The 15,488-nt window shown below is 40.7% G+C and overlaps 1 protein-coding gene across 1 annotated transcript in view; it reads right to left on the reverse strand.

Annotated features, from left to right (window-relative positions):
- The window catches only part of ANKRD27 (ankyrin repeat domain 27), a 54,743-nt gene that overhangs the window by 26,121 nt on the left and 13,134 nt on the right, over positions 1-15,488 (reverse strand). Inside the window, exons 2-11 of the mRNA XM_041458994.1 lie at positions 6,039-6,169; positions 4,965-5,075; positions 4,175-4,331; positions 2,506-2,660; positions 2,137-2,196; positions 1,990-2,043; positions 1,841-1,906; positions 1,685-1,761; positions 1,204-1,325; positions 237-315 (exon numbers count right to left, since the gene is read on the reverse strand). Coding sequence (XP_041314928.1) covers positions 237-315; positions 1,204-1,325; positions 1,685-1,761; positions 1,841-1,906; positions 1,990-2,043; positions 2,137-2,196; positions 2,506-2,660; positions 4,175-4,331; positions 4,965-5,075; positions 6,039-6,140 — 983 coding nt within the window. The 5' untranslated portion in view covers positions 6,141-6,169. The remainder of the gene's footprint in view (positions 1-236; positions 316-1,203; positions 1,326-1,684; positions 1,762-1,840; positions 1,907-1,989; positions 2,044-2,136; positions 2,197-2,505; positions 2,661-4,174; positions 4,332-4,964; positions 5,076-6,038; positions 6,170-15,488) is intronic.

A 15,488-nucleotide genomic window follows, 5' to 3' on the forward strand; every position in this document is an offset into this window, starting at 1 on the left:
CTACAACTTTTTTCTAGGCTAAGGATCAAAACAAAGGCACATTCCTGATAGCTCCTCCATTTAGTTACACATATATAACATATCTTAGCTATTTGTCCTATAAAACATTTTCTGCATTTTAACAGGACCTTACACTTCCAATAAGTAATTACTGTATGTTCAGAAACATTTGTCCCTACAGCAGCACCACACAAGACGGTAGGAAGGAGTTCTGTATAACTAAAACAGTTACATACCAGTTTGGGATTTCTGTTTTTACAAGCAAATACAGCAAAACAGAGAGAAGATCATCTGCACACATGGTTTCCACGTTAACTAAAAACAAGAATTTGGTATTAGCCATGTCATGGTTCAAATCAAGAGCAATAATTCTAAAGTTCTGCCTCTTCAGACTGAGGGCCAGCTCTACTAGTAGAGAACACACAGAGAGCCTGGGGCAGGCCTCCAAATGTTCTCAATCTCTCACTGAAACAGTCTGCCAGGAGCCAACACACAGATGCAGTTTGTGCAGTACAGACTGCAATATTTGACTAGCATCCCTCCCTTCCCACACAGCAAGGGCCAGAGCATTAGCTCAAGATTTCTGGAATTCTTGAGGGCAAAGAGTACACTCAAAGGTGATACATTTTTCCATAACCCAGCAGTCTTCCTAGGGAAGACATGAAGTAGGGAAAGCATAACTTCACTGTGCTACTATCTTTGCTTTGTAGAAGTATCTTCTCTTTTCAAGCTAGATAAAGTAAGTGCCAGGTTAAGAGGACTGTGCTTTTGTATCATAGAATCATGTCTACAATCCACAGCAGCACATTTGTTTAGCCCCACCCATCATTTGCATTTTGCAAAAGATGTATCTCAAGAGTCTCAATTTCAAGATGTCAAGGGGAGCATAGAAAAATACACAAGAATAATCTAGCAACAATCTCCAGTGTTTAAAATGGAACACCCTCAGTGCCCTGGCAGATGTGAGCTTCCCACATGCTCAAGCTAAAACATACACAAGCTAACCCAGTACCTCACCTCAGCCTACAAGAACCAGTGCTGACACATCTACCTCACTTCCCTTCCTTTCTGCCTTGTTCAGAGACCTCAGAGACTCCAGCTCAACTGTGTTTGATCCCCAAGACCTATCCAAAGTTGTTTGTATACTGAAGTGCTTTGTGTGTGCTGGTTAAGTTTAAAGTTATGAATTGACTAATTACTGACCTCTTTGGCTTGGAGACTGCATGATAATTTGTACAACTTTGCGCAGACAAAGCAGCTTCTGTTGAGGGGAAGTGCATTTGTTCAACTGACCCAGCTCTCGCTTTGCACGTGGTATATTAAAACTACAAAATAATTAGAAAGGAATGATTAGCATACAGAGTTCCTCTGCAGGATGCCCAAAGCCCAAGTTTAACTTATTCAGAGCTGAAATGAAGAATGGTTCCAAAATACTCCCACTTCTACTCCAAGTGCACCTGCATTTCTGTATCCTGTATATGGCTTAAAAATATAAAAGTAAAGGAGTCAACCATCAATGCACAGAGTGTCCTCATATGACACTTGCAAAGCTTTGATGTTACATCTCAAATGAAAGTATAAAAAAAACTTGCTAGTGCCTGAAGGAAAACATTTTTGGCTGGCATGATCCTATTTAAGACAGGAACTCAGTGACTCTTCAAGAATCCACACTCATCTCTCTCACCTGAACTCAGGCTTCACTCCAATGTCTTTTTGCTGCAGGTCTTGAAGGCTCCTCGTGATTTTATTAAAATCAGCATCCTAATTAATAGAAAGGCAACAGGTTTTTTTAAATGCCTTAGAAGAATATCACTAGTATGGAGCAATCAAAGAAACTCACCTCACTCGCCTCAATCGTCCCCACATATTTGAAGATTAGGTCATAAATAGCATGATGGATATACATCTGTAGAAAAAAAAGTATTTTAGGCATGAAAAGGAGAATTAAGAACAGCTTGCTAATTATTTTCCTTCATTTCAGATGCTTACTTCAACTGCTTGTTTGATCAGATTCATCTGCTCTTCTTGCTTTGCAAGCATCTTCTAGAAAAGCAAAGCCATAAACAGCAAGAGAAAGTCAGATAATTTATTGCCTAAGTAACACTGTACTATGTATTTAGGGGAGTAAGTCTTTACCAAGTGTGAATCTCTCAAAAGATGCTGCAGACATTTGGTATAAAGTGCATTGACAGAATCCTAGGAGAGAGAAGAGATAAAAGCCATCAGGTTCAGGTTAATGGGACTTGGAGGAGGAAAGCCTAAATAAGTAACATAAGTCTTCCCTGTCTCAAAAGTGTACAGTATGGTAAGAGTTTTAGCAATAATTGCATTTACTAAACTAAGTTCAGATAGTGAAATTCTCAAATGTGAATTACCACTTCTCCCTCCTCCCCTTTCACAACTCTAGGCTACTCTCACACAGAAAAGCTCAGTAAGGCAAAGATAACAGCACCAGTGAAGCTAATTATATTTAGTAAATTAGACATCAGGAAGGAAGATACTGACTATGTAGTGACGGAGGCTTTTCCTTTCGTGTTCTTTAAATGTTCTATAGAAAGATCCTATGTATTTATCAAATCTCTCACAGTGCCTTCCCAAGAACTCTCTAACATCTTCAATGTTTTTAAGAGAATAGGAGTTTGATGAAGCTGTAGATTCACCTAAAATAAAAGCCAAGAATTAACACATAGGCTTAATATATGTATGCATGGTAAATTACATTTTGTCCCTACATATACAGCCAGCTTGTGTACACTGAAACATGAACTCAGCTCACTGCACCTTTAACTAGAGGTATTGCCTTTAATTAAAAGAATTTAATGAGTCACATTTGAGCAGGCTCCCCTGCTTTTTGTGTCAAGTGTTTATTTGGAATAGCTAAAACAGATTTCACTTATTTTTTTACATTGGGATCATTTATTACCACATGCATTCAGCTTATGAGTTGTGTAAGTCAAGCTTGAAAGTAGAAGAAAAGCACATTACAGAGTTTACAGAGTGACCATGCAGGACGTCAGGGTGCTTTAAGTGAGCTGCAAAAATCCCATCGTGGACTTTTATGTAAGCTATTCTTTATTTAGACAAGCCTTCTCTGAATGGGAGAGCAAAGTTACATGGAGCAACATTAAAGCAAATCCACTTTTTTTCTGAATAAGACAACTGAATCCCTCACTCAGGAATCATGCTCTTTTTCAAAAAAGTCTTTCTAGGCAAATCTTTCATCTTCAGTCAAAGGCAGCCAGCTAATAAGAGGCTTAAATAATTATTTTCAAATTACTTGTGAAATTAGAAACTCTTTCACTTCTGAAAGACTGTGATATGACTATATTAAGTAATGGCTATAAAGAATACCACAAGAACAATTTTTGAGATATACATTAACACTTACAGAATTTAAGGCAATATGAATGACAGCTGGGTTGTTCTGGTTTTTTTTAAAAGCCTTCCATACTTCCCTCACAGTACTACTTTCACACTACCCTAGCACTACTTCTCTTTGCATTCACTTGTTTCAAATATTCTTATTTATTTAGGAAGACTAGTGTTTTTACTTCAGAAAAAGCTGAAGCTTCCAAGCTTTTTAAGCAGCTTCTGTTCTTAATTAGTAAACACAGATTGTTATACCAAGTTCACAAGGACTTGCTGTTAACATTCACAGTATTGACAGCAGTCTTGAAAAGAGTCTCACAGCCTTAAGGAGCACTTTCAGTGCAGGACAAAAATTGAGACATTCAACTTCCTAAGTTGGGCCACCATCAGGAGGCTGCTACCTAACTGTGCCACACAACCTCTATCCCCCTACAAAGTGATCATGAAAGAATTTACCTCTCCAGTTATTTGTGCATCCACCTTGCATCTCAAGACACACACAATCACATCTAGGATTAAATCCCTTTTTTAAGCAGTCAGTACTAAATTGAGAACAGCTAAGAAAAATCATGCTGGATTAAGTATTCCACAGATCATTCTTAATTCTACAGCATTTACGTCCCAGTCTCAGCACCAGTTTTGCTGGGAGCACTTGGTATTTCTCCGCAGCAGCACACCAACATCGGGCCCAGCAAGCTCATAAATGCCAAGGACATTTAACCAAGCCAACACTTTCCAGAATGAGCACATTTATTAAATACAGACACTGTGCAAAAGCAGCCACCAAACTGACATCAATACATACTTGAGCTTTCTGTTTTCTCCAATGGATGAGCTATGCACAATATACTAAAGCTTTCTTCTTTTTCATTGTAAAAGGTTTCCTCAAAGAGAACAGGTACTGAGAGAGTGTAATTAAAACCAGCTCCTAGAATGATGAGGTTTCCTTGTATGAAGATCTCCTGAAACAACACAGAGCAGAACAAGTGTGAAACTGCCAGAAAAAAAGGTGCTCTTTTGCTTCTGCCTCACATAGCCACACTTCCAAGGGGGAGAAGAGAACCTTGCAAGGCAAGAAAGAGCCAAATTGGAGAAATTTCACATTTTCATGCTGTGTTGACACAAACTTCATTGGGCAGTGGCTGGCTGAACCTTACTTACAGCCACTTCCTCCAGCAGTAGACTTGTAAAAGAGGTTTCAGATAATCACCAAGGTTTTGTTTGCAGATTTTAGAGCACTTTTAGTAGAAAGGAAATTTAAAAATCCCAACAGCTTAAGATCAGTACTTAATCCCAGCCTCAGAAAAACACCCCACACCTTGTGTGTATTTCTCACACCTGGCTTTCTTTTCCCAGCAGCTCTAGTGAGGACATCTGGAACAGGAAAATCCTGATGGCAGCCTGCAAACTATCTCTAGTGCAAGCTGTATGCCCAAGTTCTCTGACTGTACTGCAAAATTACAAATGAAAAACCTGGGATCCTCTGCAGTGTCAGCCCTGCTTGCCTTGTCTGTAACCACACAATCAGTCAGCAGCAGCAGTGAATCACTTACTGGAGTGTCCCCAAGCTACATTCAGATATCAAACAGAAATACCTTTCCATTTAAGGTTTGAAAATTTTCTTCCAGAGGCTTCAGAACATAAGATTCAAACTGGCAGGTTGAAAGACTGTTGCTTGAAAGGCTTCCTTTGCATGGAACTAGCACCTAAAAAAAGTTAAATCATGTTTGAGAGAGAAATTCTGAGTATTGCCAGCTACACATCAATACCTTTTGTCCTTAAGAGGCAAGCAATTAAATCAGGCTTTTAAATATTTACAGTAAACATACAGGAACTCTAGGTGCTTTTGTTTTTAAAAAAAGGAGAGGTTATCACTAGACACACAGTCTGATAATTAATCCAGAAATTTCACTTAGTAACTTATCTGAAAAAATGCTGACATGCAACTGAAGCAAACAATACTAAGGGAAGTAAATTAAATCTTTAGTTACTTAGCACCAGCCACAAACAACTTCAAATAGCAACAGATGACTTAAGCAGCTAATAAAAAAGTGAAGCATATATCCAAAGTCAAACAAAAATCCATCAGAAAAAAAGATCTAACAAATATCTTGGGTTTAGGCAAACAGATTGGCAATTTAGGGCAAATTCTTAATTAGAAAGAAACAAATTGTATCATCAGGTGACAATAACCTCCATGTTCAATGGAGTCTCTAGACACTTAATTGTGAATGAAAATTAATTGCAAAATATTCAGATTAGCAAATATTAAGGACTGGAGTTTTTATTCCAGGTCAGTTTAATAGCTTTATTTTGCTATGTAAAATGCTGTCAAATGAGTAACTGCTTGTCCACCAGGCATCTCAAAAGGTCAATCCCATTTAAGTTATAAACTTGTGAGAGGATATGTAACTTCAGTTCATAGAAAAGAAAGTAAGTTCCCTGTAGAGTTTAGAAACAACACCAACCTTAGCTTTTTACTACCTTGCAATATATCAAAAGGTCCATATTAGTAAATAATGTGCAACTTCAACTAAAAATTGTTCTGCTTCATTTCCAAGTTTTGTAGGCTTCAAATAATCTTTACATGTTTCATAGCAGACATATGATATAAATTCAAATCACTACTACCTACTAAGCAGCTTTTAAATATACTTTTTCATACTTACAATACCATGGAGTTCTGCAACTTTGCTGCATAGGTCAGGACGTCGTTTCTGAATGGCCAAATAAAAGGGATTTTTCAAGATATCTTCATCATACATAGCCATATGGACTTCAGATATTCCAAGGAGATGTTCTAAAATACATATGGAGAATGGCTGATTTATCATACATGGTATCTGTTAAAACATAATATTTGGGAACACCTAGGGGCAGTTTGATTCTTTTTGTACAAAAGGATAAAGCAGTTTCAGCTCTTGAGGTAAGCAGCCAATGGCATTGCTTAACTACTATTAGAAGTTATTCAGACAGAATATTTTTCATGATTACACATTTCCATCACACAGTTATCCTCAATGTCTGCTTAGGCCTTCCAGGTATTGGAGTTTAACTGTGAATATCAGAGAGGAGAAGTTAAGATCAAAATTATTACCACTTTGATATACAGACTAACTTCTCCTGCTGAGATCTAAAGCCAAGAGACAAATTAACAGCCTTTTCACAGCAGATTCTACTGCACCACGGGACATTGATGCTTTTGCACTGTGCTCATGTAGGTCTTAAAACTCACCTGTATAAGGATTACTCACACACACCAATGAGACACCCAGACAGTGTAACAGAAACCCTCATGTAAGGCAATCCTCAACTTTCCAGGGAAAGTTAGAGGTACACCAAGGAGATATGAATATCCATGCCATAATTAAAAAGCCACCGTGAAATTTATCATAATTTGTGGTTATCTCTACTCCTATGAAAAGAGTCTCAGTGATTTGAGGTCAGGTTGCTAAGTAACATTTGGCTAAACAGAGCAAAAGAGCAACTGGAGAGTGAAAATCCAACCTGTAAACATTGGAAATGCTGTCACTAGGTGTCACAGTGCCCTGGAGATGATCCCTAAGGAATCAGACCTTCACCTGCTCGCTTCCTCAATTCCAATTCTCTGTAACACATCATACACAAGGGCAGGAACACCCCTAACAGGTCCTGGAATAACTTCACATTTTTTTAACAAGAATTGAGATTAACAGGCATACAAATGCTTAAATAACAAGCTTATTCTACCCTTCCCCTTGTGCAGGTTTCCTTAGTAATCAACAGAAGTTGCATGATTTCCTCATGCAATTTCAGCTGTATATAGCCAGAAAGGGTGAGCACAGCTAGAGACTTTAATTTGAGCACACCACCCTCACACAGTCAGGATCCCCTTGTTTCCTCCAATGCAGAATTATTCCTAGCACATCATTTGCTCAGTGTGAGCTCACTGTATGGCAGCTGAAGGGGGTGGAAAAACATACACCCAATTCCCATTGATTGCAGACAGCCTTTGAGTTTCAGCCATGCTGTCAGCTGCTCTACAGCCTGCTAACTGAGCTGGGCTCTGGTCCTTCCCCTGACCAGGCACAAGCAGAGCTCCCTTAGAGAGTTAAACACAAACACCACCAGTTAACCAGTTAAAGGTACAAGTCATTTCCACTACGAAGGTATCAACAGTTACCTACAGCTTGGACAACCCCAGCCTGAACCACTGAAGTCTGGCAGTGGCAGGTAAGTGCCTCAAGTAGCTTTCCTGCACAATTCCAGAAAAAATGGTCCCTCTGCTTGCAAAGCACACAGCAACACCAAGAGCTTCCAGGAAAGACTAGTTATCCAGAGCTCCCATCTTAGCACAGCCATGTAGTTTGCTAACACAAGGAAGAAAATTTTTGCTCATTGACACCTTCAGAACACCAACCAAGTTGAGTAATTAAAAGATTAGAAAAAAAAAGATTAAAAGCTAGAAAACGTCCAGCTTAACACAGGCTCAACATGAGCCAGCAATCTGCATTTGAGGTCCCAAAACCAACCATGTCCTGGGCTCATCCCCCTGCATGGTCAGCAGGTCAAGGGAGGGGAATCTGTCCCTCTGCCCTGCTCAGGTGAGATCCCTCCTGCAGAGCTGCTGCAGCAAGTCCAGAGGAGGGGCACAAAGATGCTCCAAGGGCTGGAGCCCCTCTGCTCTGGAGAGCCTGGGGTTCCAGCACAAGGACATGGAGCTGCTGCAGCAAGTCCAGAGGAGGGGCACAAAGATGCTCCAAGGGCTGGAGCCCCTCTGCTCTGGAGACAGGCTGAGAGAGGTGGGGAGTTCAGCCTGGCGAAGACTCCAGGGTGACCTTACTGCACACTCCAGTACCTAAATGGGCTGCAGAGAAACTTCGGACAAGGGCCTGAAGTGACAGCACAAGGGCAAGAGCTTCCCACTAAAAGAGGGCGATTTGTATTAAGTGTACAGAAGAACTTCTTCCCTGTGAGGGTGCTGAGGCCCTGGCACAGAAGCTCTGGCTGCCCCGTCCCTGGAGTGTCCAAGTCCAGGCTGGACAGCTCCGATAGAAGGTGTCCCTGCCCATAGCCAGGGGTGGAACAAGATGGGCTTTAAGGCCCCTTCCAACCCAGACCAACCAATTCTATAATCCCTGATCTGTCCTACCACAGTGTCAGGGTAAACAGGATGATCACCAGTAATTCCACTACATGATTACTATAAAGATTTCTTGGCAGGTAGCTGCAATCCAAGTCCAAGCTGTGGGCTCCTTGCTCAGCCAGTGCAGAGGGAAGAGAAGAGGCAGCACAGGCCCTGTGGCAGGTCTGCTGCAGGAACACAGATTGCTGATCCACACAACAGCAGGGCTGAGCCACACCTTCAAGGGCAGGACTAGTTAGCTGCAAAAAACCCTGCCTGCTAAACATCTGGATAGGCCACAATTCCAACTAAGTCTTAATGACGGCAGCTTGCAGTCCAAACGTGACTCAGTGACAAATTAGTGTATATAATTAAAAACAATTTCGTGTAAGTCAAGCACCAAGCAGGGCTGTATGTATACACATGTGCAACCTGCAAAATAGCTTAGCACAGCAAGACTTGAGAGTCCCACATGCTTTTTTTTGATGGTTTTTGATGCTCCTGCCCTCATCACAGCAGATAAACTGACTGGAGCAGAGCCTGAAGTAAGAAAGGCAGAGGAGCCCTGTAAGCAGAATCCAATCCATGGAAAGCAGTGATGTTTATAACTAAGAAACTGCACGAAGCACATAAGGATTTTTTTCCCCACAGGCAGATCAAGCTTTCAGTGAAGGGCATTTTTTCCCACATCTAAGAAGTAAGCCTTAACTGAAGAAAACAGGCTCAGGTTACAGATCAGGAACACCTTCCAAAAGGGAAGGTAAGCACATGGTTTACATTTCTTGGCAAAGCTATCAAGTCTCTCATGCTGTAAATTTCTAAGAACGTGTCAGACAAACTTCTACTAGAGGTGACAGTGGACATAGCAAAGCTGGGAGGGTGGATGACATGGTCTTTTGAGCCACTTTCCAAATCAGGCTTTCATTAATGCAGTTGTCCCACTGAGGCAGTTTCATCTGCCTTCAGTTTGGTGAATTCATGTGTTTGTCCAAGCAGCAGAAGATGAGTCTGCTGAGATCCTCCCCAAGACAGCGATGGAGAAGCTGTTAACACACCACATACTGTCAGGGGAAAAAGCATATTGACACAAGGAGGCAACCAAGCATCAGACTGCAGTGCTAAAACTGCAGAGCACAAACGTCTCCAACAGCTTTATTGCCAGTCTTTCAGCCTAACAAATCTTCAAGTCCAAAGACCTCTTCCCATAACAGGAGGGGAAGAGAACACATACCATAAATCCTCCTCATCATCAAAAAAAACCCCAACCAAAATTTAAAGTAACACTTCATTCCTTGGCATAAAAGGTATGAGAAATTTATGTGAGCAGGAGAAGCTTCCACAGAAAGCCCGACCTCATTAAGCTTGCTGTCTGACCTCTTAAAACACTACCTGTACCTGAAGAAAAAAAAAAAAAAGCAATTGGAGTGCTTTAAGAATCATTACTGATGGACCATCATATGAAGAGCTTGAAATTATAATCTTCAGTTTCCAGTTCATGAGTTACACACACAAATAAGTAGTGATGAGCAGCCACAGATTCTTAGTTGCAGCCATAGATTCATTTACTACAAAACTACTGACAGGGCTGAATCACACTTGGAACTCCCGCAAGGAGTGAAAAGAAACTGCATTCAAACATTGAATTGTGGCGTTTCAGTTACTGTAATGCACCTAAGGTGGCACAGATGTGCTCCACCCCAGGAAGGAAGGTAAATTTCTAGTTCACAGGGGTGTTTGTCACCCTCCTGGAGCAGAGCAGATGGGAGCTCTGCACTGCTCCCCGCATGCATGCTCCTGCACAGCAGGAAACAACCCCCACTGGCCACATTGGTACTGTTTTGAGAATCACAACTCCATTTCCTTCCCTTTTCCTCTCCCTTACCCCTGCAGCTGTTCAGTGTCTCATTAGGGGTTAGGTATCACATTTGATTAAAACGTGGCTACGAAAAACAACAAGTGGAATACTTATTACCTAAAACAGTCACTGTATTCACATAGCCCTCCATCACCTTCCCACAGCATTCTCCAGAGAGACAGAAATGTGGATGTAGAAGCAATTTAAGTCATCAAGAAAAACCAAACCAAAGGAATTTAGTCCACAGATTCAAGAGAGTACATTAAAGCTTCCCCAAAGCTCAGGCATTTTTGAGATTAAGTCAATTTCTTTCCACCCCAAAAGTTAAATGCATCTGAAAATACTGGCTAATGCATTCCTATAATTCTAGGAACACATTAGAATTCTCCATTAAGAGTTTGTTGGCAGAACACAACAACCAGTTTCAACCTAATTTAACTTGAGGGTGACACAGACTTACTCTTCTAGCTGCACCTTGGACAGCTTTAGCTTTACAGTGAAAACAGAAAATGCACAAAGCCTTATATACATTACCAGAACTGATTAATGCTTAACAGAATGCTCATTAAAAACTATCATCATCTATATTCACTAAGATGTTTACCAAAATCTACCATGCTGAGCAGTAAAGCAATACTCAAGCACTAATGTTATATAAAAGGTTTAAACGGAATCACTTTGGTGTATGGCTCCATGCCTGTAAACACAGAAATAGCTCAAATTGCTGGAAGATCAGAAGCTAGCAGGATCAGACAATCTAATAAGCATTATGTTACAGTTTAAAAAAGAACTATAATCATAATCTTACAACAGACTAATCCTTTCTAGATCAAAAGTGATTAGAGTGATAATTCTAATGATAAAACTATGGCACAAAGGAGAGCTCAAGTGAAAACCATGGACCCTTAGCATGCCACTGTTTTCTCTAAAACACTGGAAAAGAGGCCTAATTACCTTTGGTAGCAAAAACAGTGAATAGGAATAAATTCTGACAGTTCATTTTCTCATTGATGGTGTTTTCCTTTAGAGGTGGAAAAGTGAGGAACCTTTTCCAGAGCTTGCAAGTTTCAGTTCCTTTTAAGAAGTACTTTGAAATTTAGACAAACAGCCATGAAAGCAGATGATGTCATTGTATTTGCATTGTTATTTAGCAGCTACCTCCTGTCCACATTCAACTTGTACAACTACTTACTCAAAGCTTAGCCTCATCATCTTCTGCTACATCCCAACTAAAGACTAATCAAAACATCTTTCATAACAGCATGAGGGATGGTGCATACAAACACTACACAGTCAATGCTGAGCAGCATAATTTTCTGTGTTTTCAACATGGCATTTTAATAATAATTTAGCAGAACAAAGTAAAAACAGCTACGAAAGTCAGTAAAAATTATTGGCCAAGTTCAGTAACCTCAGTTGTCTCCAGGACAGCAAGTTAGGATGTTACACTGGGATACTAACATAAAATACCTCAGCGTCCTCTCCACACACGTCCAGCTTCAAGGGAGCAGAATGCCAAGTTCTCCAAAACCTTCAACACCAGATCCATTAGCATGGCAAGAAGCATACATTCACTCAATTTTATTTTACCAATATTGTCAAGTTTCATGTGGTAACATCAACTTTACCTTAGCTCCCAATAGCTACAAGAGGAACAACTAAACCTTAGTAATCCAGTAACCTGGTATTTGCTGAAGTGCTCAAAATAATGAGTAAGTGAGGAGCAACTCATTACTCAACTAAAAGATTTTTATCTCAGAGTAGCAGATAAATAAATACACATACAATCTTTATCAGAAATGTATCATTCTAGCAACTATACAGCTCCATAAAAAAAAGGGAAAAAAAAAAGTAAAAGAAAGCAGTTGTTCCCCAGTTCTAAGTTAAGGGGTTTTTTTAACACGTGTGCTTCCACCACACACCTTAAGGGCACCACTTGTCAGAAGGAACAGCCAAAGGTAAGCATATCTTAGAGCTCTTTACAAGCAAACAGGACTCTAACAGTGGAATTTAAATAGACTCAGGCCAAAAACTCAAGTTACCACTCCAGTTCCTGTTTTACAGCACTATTACTCCTTAGTTACTCTGCTTCTGGGCAAAAGTTACAATCTGAACTTTAACCCTACATCAGCATTCACCTCAAAGAAAAAACAGAAGAGAATTTCTTTTTCTGAGCATTTAAAAACTCTAAAGGATGAGCATTGAGCACCTTGTGAAAAACACTTGACACGTTCCAGTAGGCCTTGGTCACCATGAAGGAATAAATAAGTAAATCTATTTCTACCCCTTCTAGATTCAGATTCAGCTTGTAACAGCTTCTGTGAAATGGACGCATGCAAGACTAGCACCTTTGAATTATCAGATTATAGAGTGGTGAACTCATATCAGCTCAAGGCTTACAAGCAGCCAGTGAAAAACTAAGTTTTATCATCCCAGAACATCAGCCTGACAGCAATGGAACAGAAGCTGGATAGGAGAGGTCATGAGCATTCCAGGAAGATGCTAATTTCTCTCAGCATTTCCCTTCCAGGCACACATTTCTTCCACTGAAGGGTTAACAGCTGGCATGGGATCTCATGGTTTGGGTTTTTCCTCTATCCAACACCTCCCAAGCCTTTTCTAAGCCTGGCAGCTCTGGCTACCAGTGCTCCACGTCCTTGGACAGGCATCTCCCAGAGCCTGCAGCAGTACTGAGCACACAGGGCTGTACCAGATCCTTGTGCAGCTTCTCACGAGCCCCACCTCCAGCTCCAGAATGGAGCTCAGTTGTGAGAAGGTTCACTCTTTATATTTTAACAGTGCATTTGCGCTACTGTTTGACGTGGGCACATCCTTACTTGTCCCAGACTTGGGGGCTTGAGTCTCCCCCATCACTTGTTCCTTTCCTCCAGGGGAAGCACATTTCAATATATGTGGACTCTTCAACAGCCGAGCTTCCCACTTCTACCCAGTTACTTCAACATATTCAAACACACCTTGCTTGTCATTAGCCAAGCATCAGGAAGCAGCTGCATCCTCTTTTCACAAGAGGGTAGACCCTGGATTCCCAGTTCTCACAGGTTTAGAAGTCCACCAGAGTGGCTGCAAAGGAGTTTCACCCTTTGGCTTGCCACTGCTGAAGCTGCATTACATTGTCTGATGGGCAGCGCTGAGCTACTCCAAGCAAGCCCTAGAACAAAGTGCAAGTGCTGCTCAGTGAACCACCAACAGTTACAAGGAACATTTAGAGGGAGAACATTAACAGCAAACACAAAGTTCCCACAACAGCTTCTCAATCAAGGATGCTTCCTTCAAACACCAGTGAGCTGTATTTAAGGTCACCTCCTCCTCAGCCTCTCAGAGGTTTCAGTACTTTGGTACTTCACTCCCCTTCTTTGGTGGGGGCAGGGGGTAAATTCTTATGGAGTTGAAATACACAGAGGTTTACTTAAGTCAAATGTTTTCATTTATTTAGGCAGCAGTGCAAGGGTAAGAAGGCTGGAAAACAATTCAGCTCTAACTAGCAAAATAAGTTACTTTAACCACTACTGGTGTTATAAATACTACACAATGCAACATGTAACAGCCTAAGCTAATTAAGAGCTTCCTCAAAGTAAAATCACAATACAGAAGTATCAGTCTAACATTCCCCCATAATATAAATTAAGATTTTTCCTGTGGATCAAATCCTCTCACCACTACAAGCAAAAAGCAAATCACAGAATTCAAAGAATTCACAACTTATCAGCGATCAGGGAGAGGAAAGGGGCTGATGTCACATTTTATTTTCACTGTATTTCATCCTTACTTTCCTTCTTCGTCTCACAGTGGCTTCAAGCTCTGCTAAGCCATAGCAGTCTACAGACCCAACTTAGCATATGAGCTTACTCTAAAAGCAAGTCCCTCAGACAACACTCACCAACCATTAAAGCAAAACAAACCTGCATTTATCTAAAATTCTACTTAAAAGTATTAAAATGAGGCTATAACATTTAATTAGTGATGTTCAAGATGCATCACAGAATACTTTGCAAACAGCTTTAAGAGTACAGCACAGGAAGAATACCATCATTAACATCTATTGCAAGAAAGCCTTGCCACAAAACCAGGAAACACATTTTTTCTACTACTCATTATGCTGCTTCCTAAGTCACTTCTAAGGATTTTTACCTCCATCCTACTAGTTTTTCCAGGACAGTATTTTTGCTAGTCAGCATCTTGTTTGAAAGCAGTATCAAGATTTGGATTTTCAGAACATCGCGCCTGACTGACAAACAACTGAATTTTAAGAGTTTCCACAATCTAAGCAAGTTGTAACTGCATGCAGCTGAACTTAAATTAGAAGTAATCTAAATAACAGGCCCTTCCCACATGACACACCAAAAGATGTACATAGGTATTACCTGATACAGATTATGACTGCTGCTACCTTCAGATTTAAATAGTCACATGTTTCTGAACCAACCCTCCCTCTCTCCCCTTCCCAGACACATTTGCAGAAGTGGCTTCCAGATTCTCACACAACTTCAGTGCTCTGTGGCAGACTTTAAAAATAGCTGAAACAGACACACAAACATGCATAATTTAGTCACCAATAAGCTCAACGCTAATGTCACATAGGACTCCAGCTTCAAACCCAGAGCTAATCCTTTTTCCACCTGACAATGATTAGGCAATTACAAGACTTCACTTACAATCAGATCAAAATCATCCTGTTTCTGTATTCCTACAAAAAAACAGGCACGACTGATTTGCTTCTTCTAGACTACCAACATGCAAACTGACAGAGCTATTCAGTTTAGTTGGTAGTAACTTGATAATCTACACAAAGGTAAGAGGCCATTTCTTCCCGAGGTAGTAAGTAACTTGCAGCAGAAGCTACACAGGTTTTGGAACTAGGGCCAAAATTAAAGCAAGATAAAACAAACAAAAAAACCCCAGTGAGTGGAGTCCAAGCTACCAAAATCCAGGAAGAGGAACATAGGCTAGACAAGACTTTCCAAGCTGGGCTCAGCAGCAGAAAGCCAGTCTGCCTGGACTCTGCTCCTCTCAGCAAATTATCTTGCTCATAACACACACTGCCCTGCAAAGGCAGTGATAGAAGATAAGGGATTGGGTCATGCTCCCCTTCTTGTGGGACTCCGTGGCTTTACAGCTTTTTCAGTCCACTGGAGCATCACA

Source organism: Pyrgilauda ruficollis, unplaced genomic scaffold (genome assembly GCF_017590135.1).
Source record: "Pyrgilauda ruficollis isolate IOZ18807 unplaced genomic scaffold, ASM1759013v1 scaffold13, whole genome shotgun sequence".
NCBI lineage: Eukaryota > Metazoa > Chordata > Aves > Passeriformes > Passeridae > Pyrgilauda > Pyrgilauda ruficollis.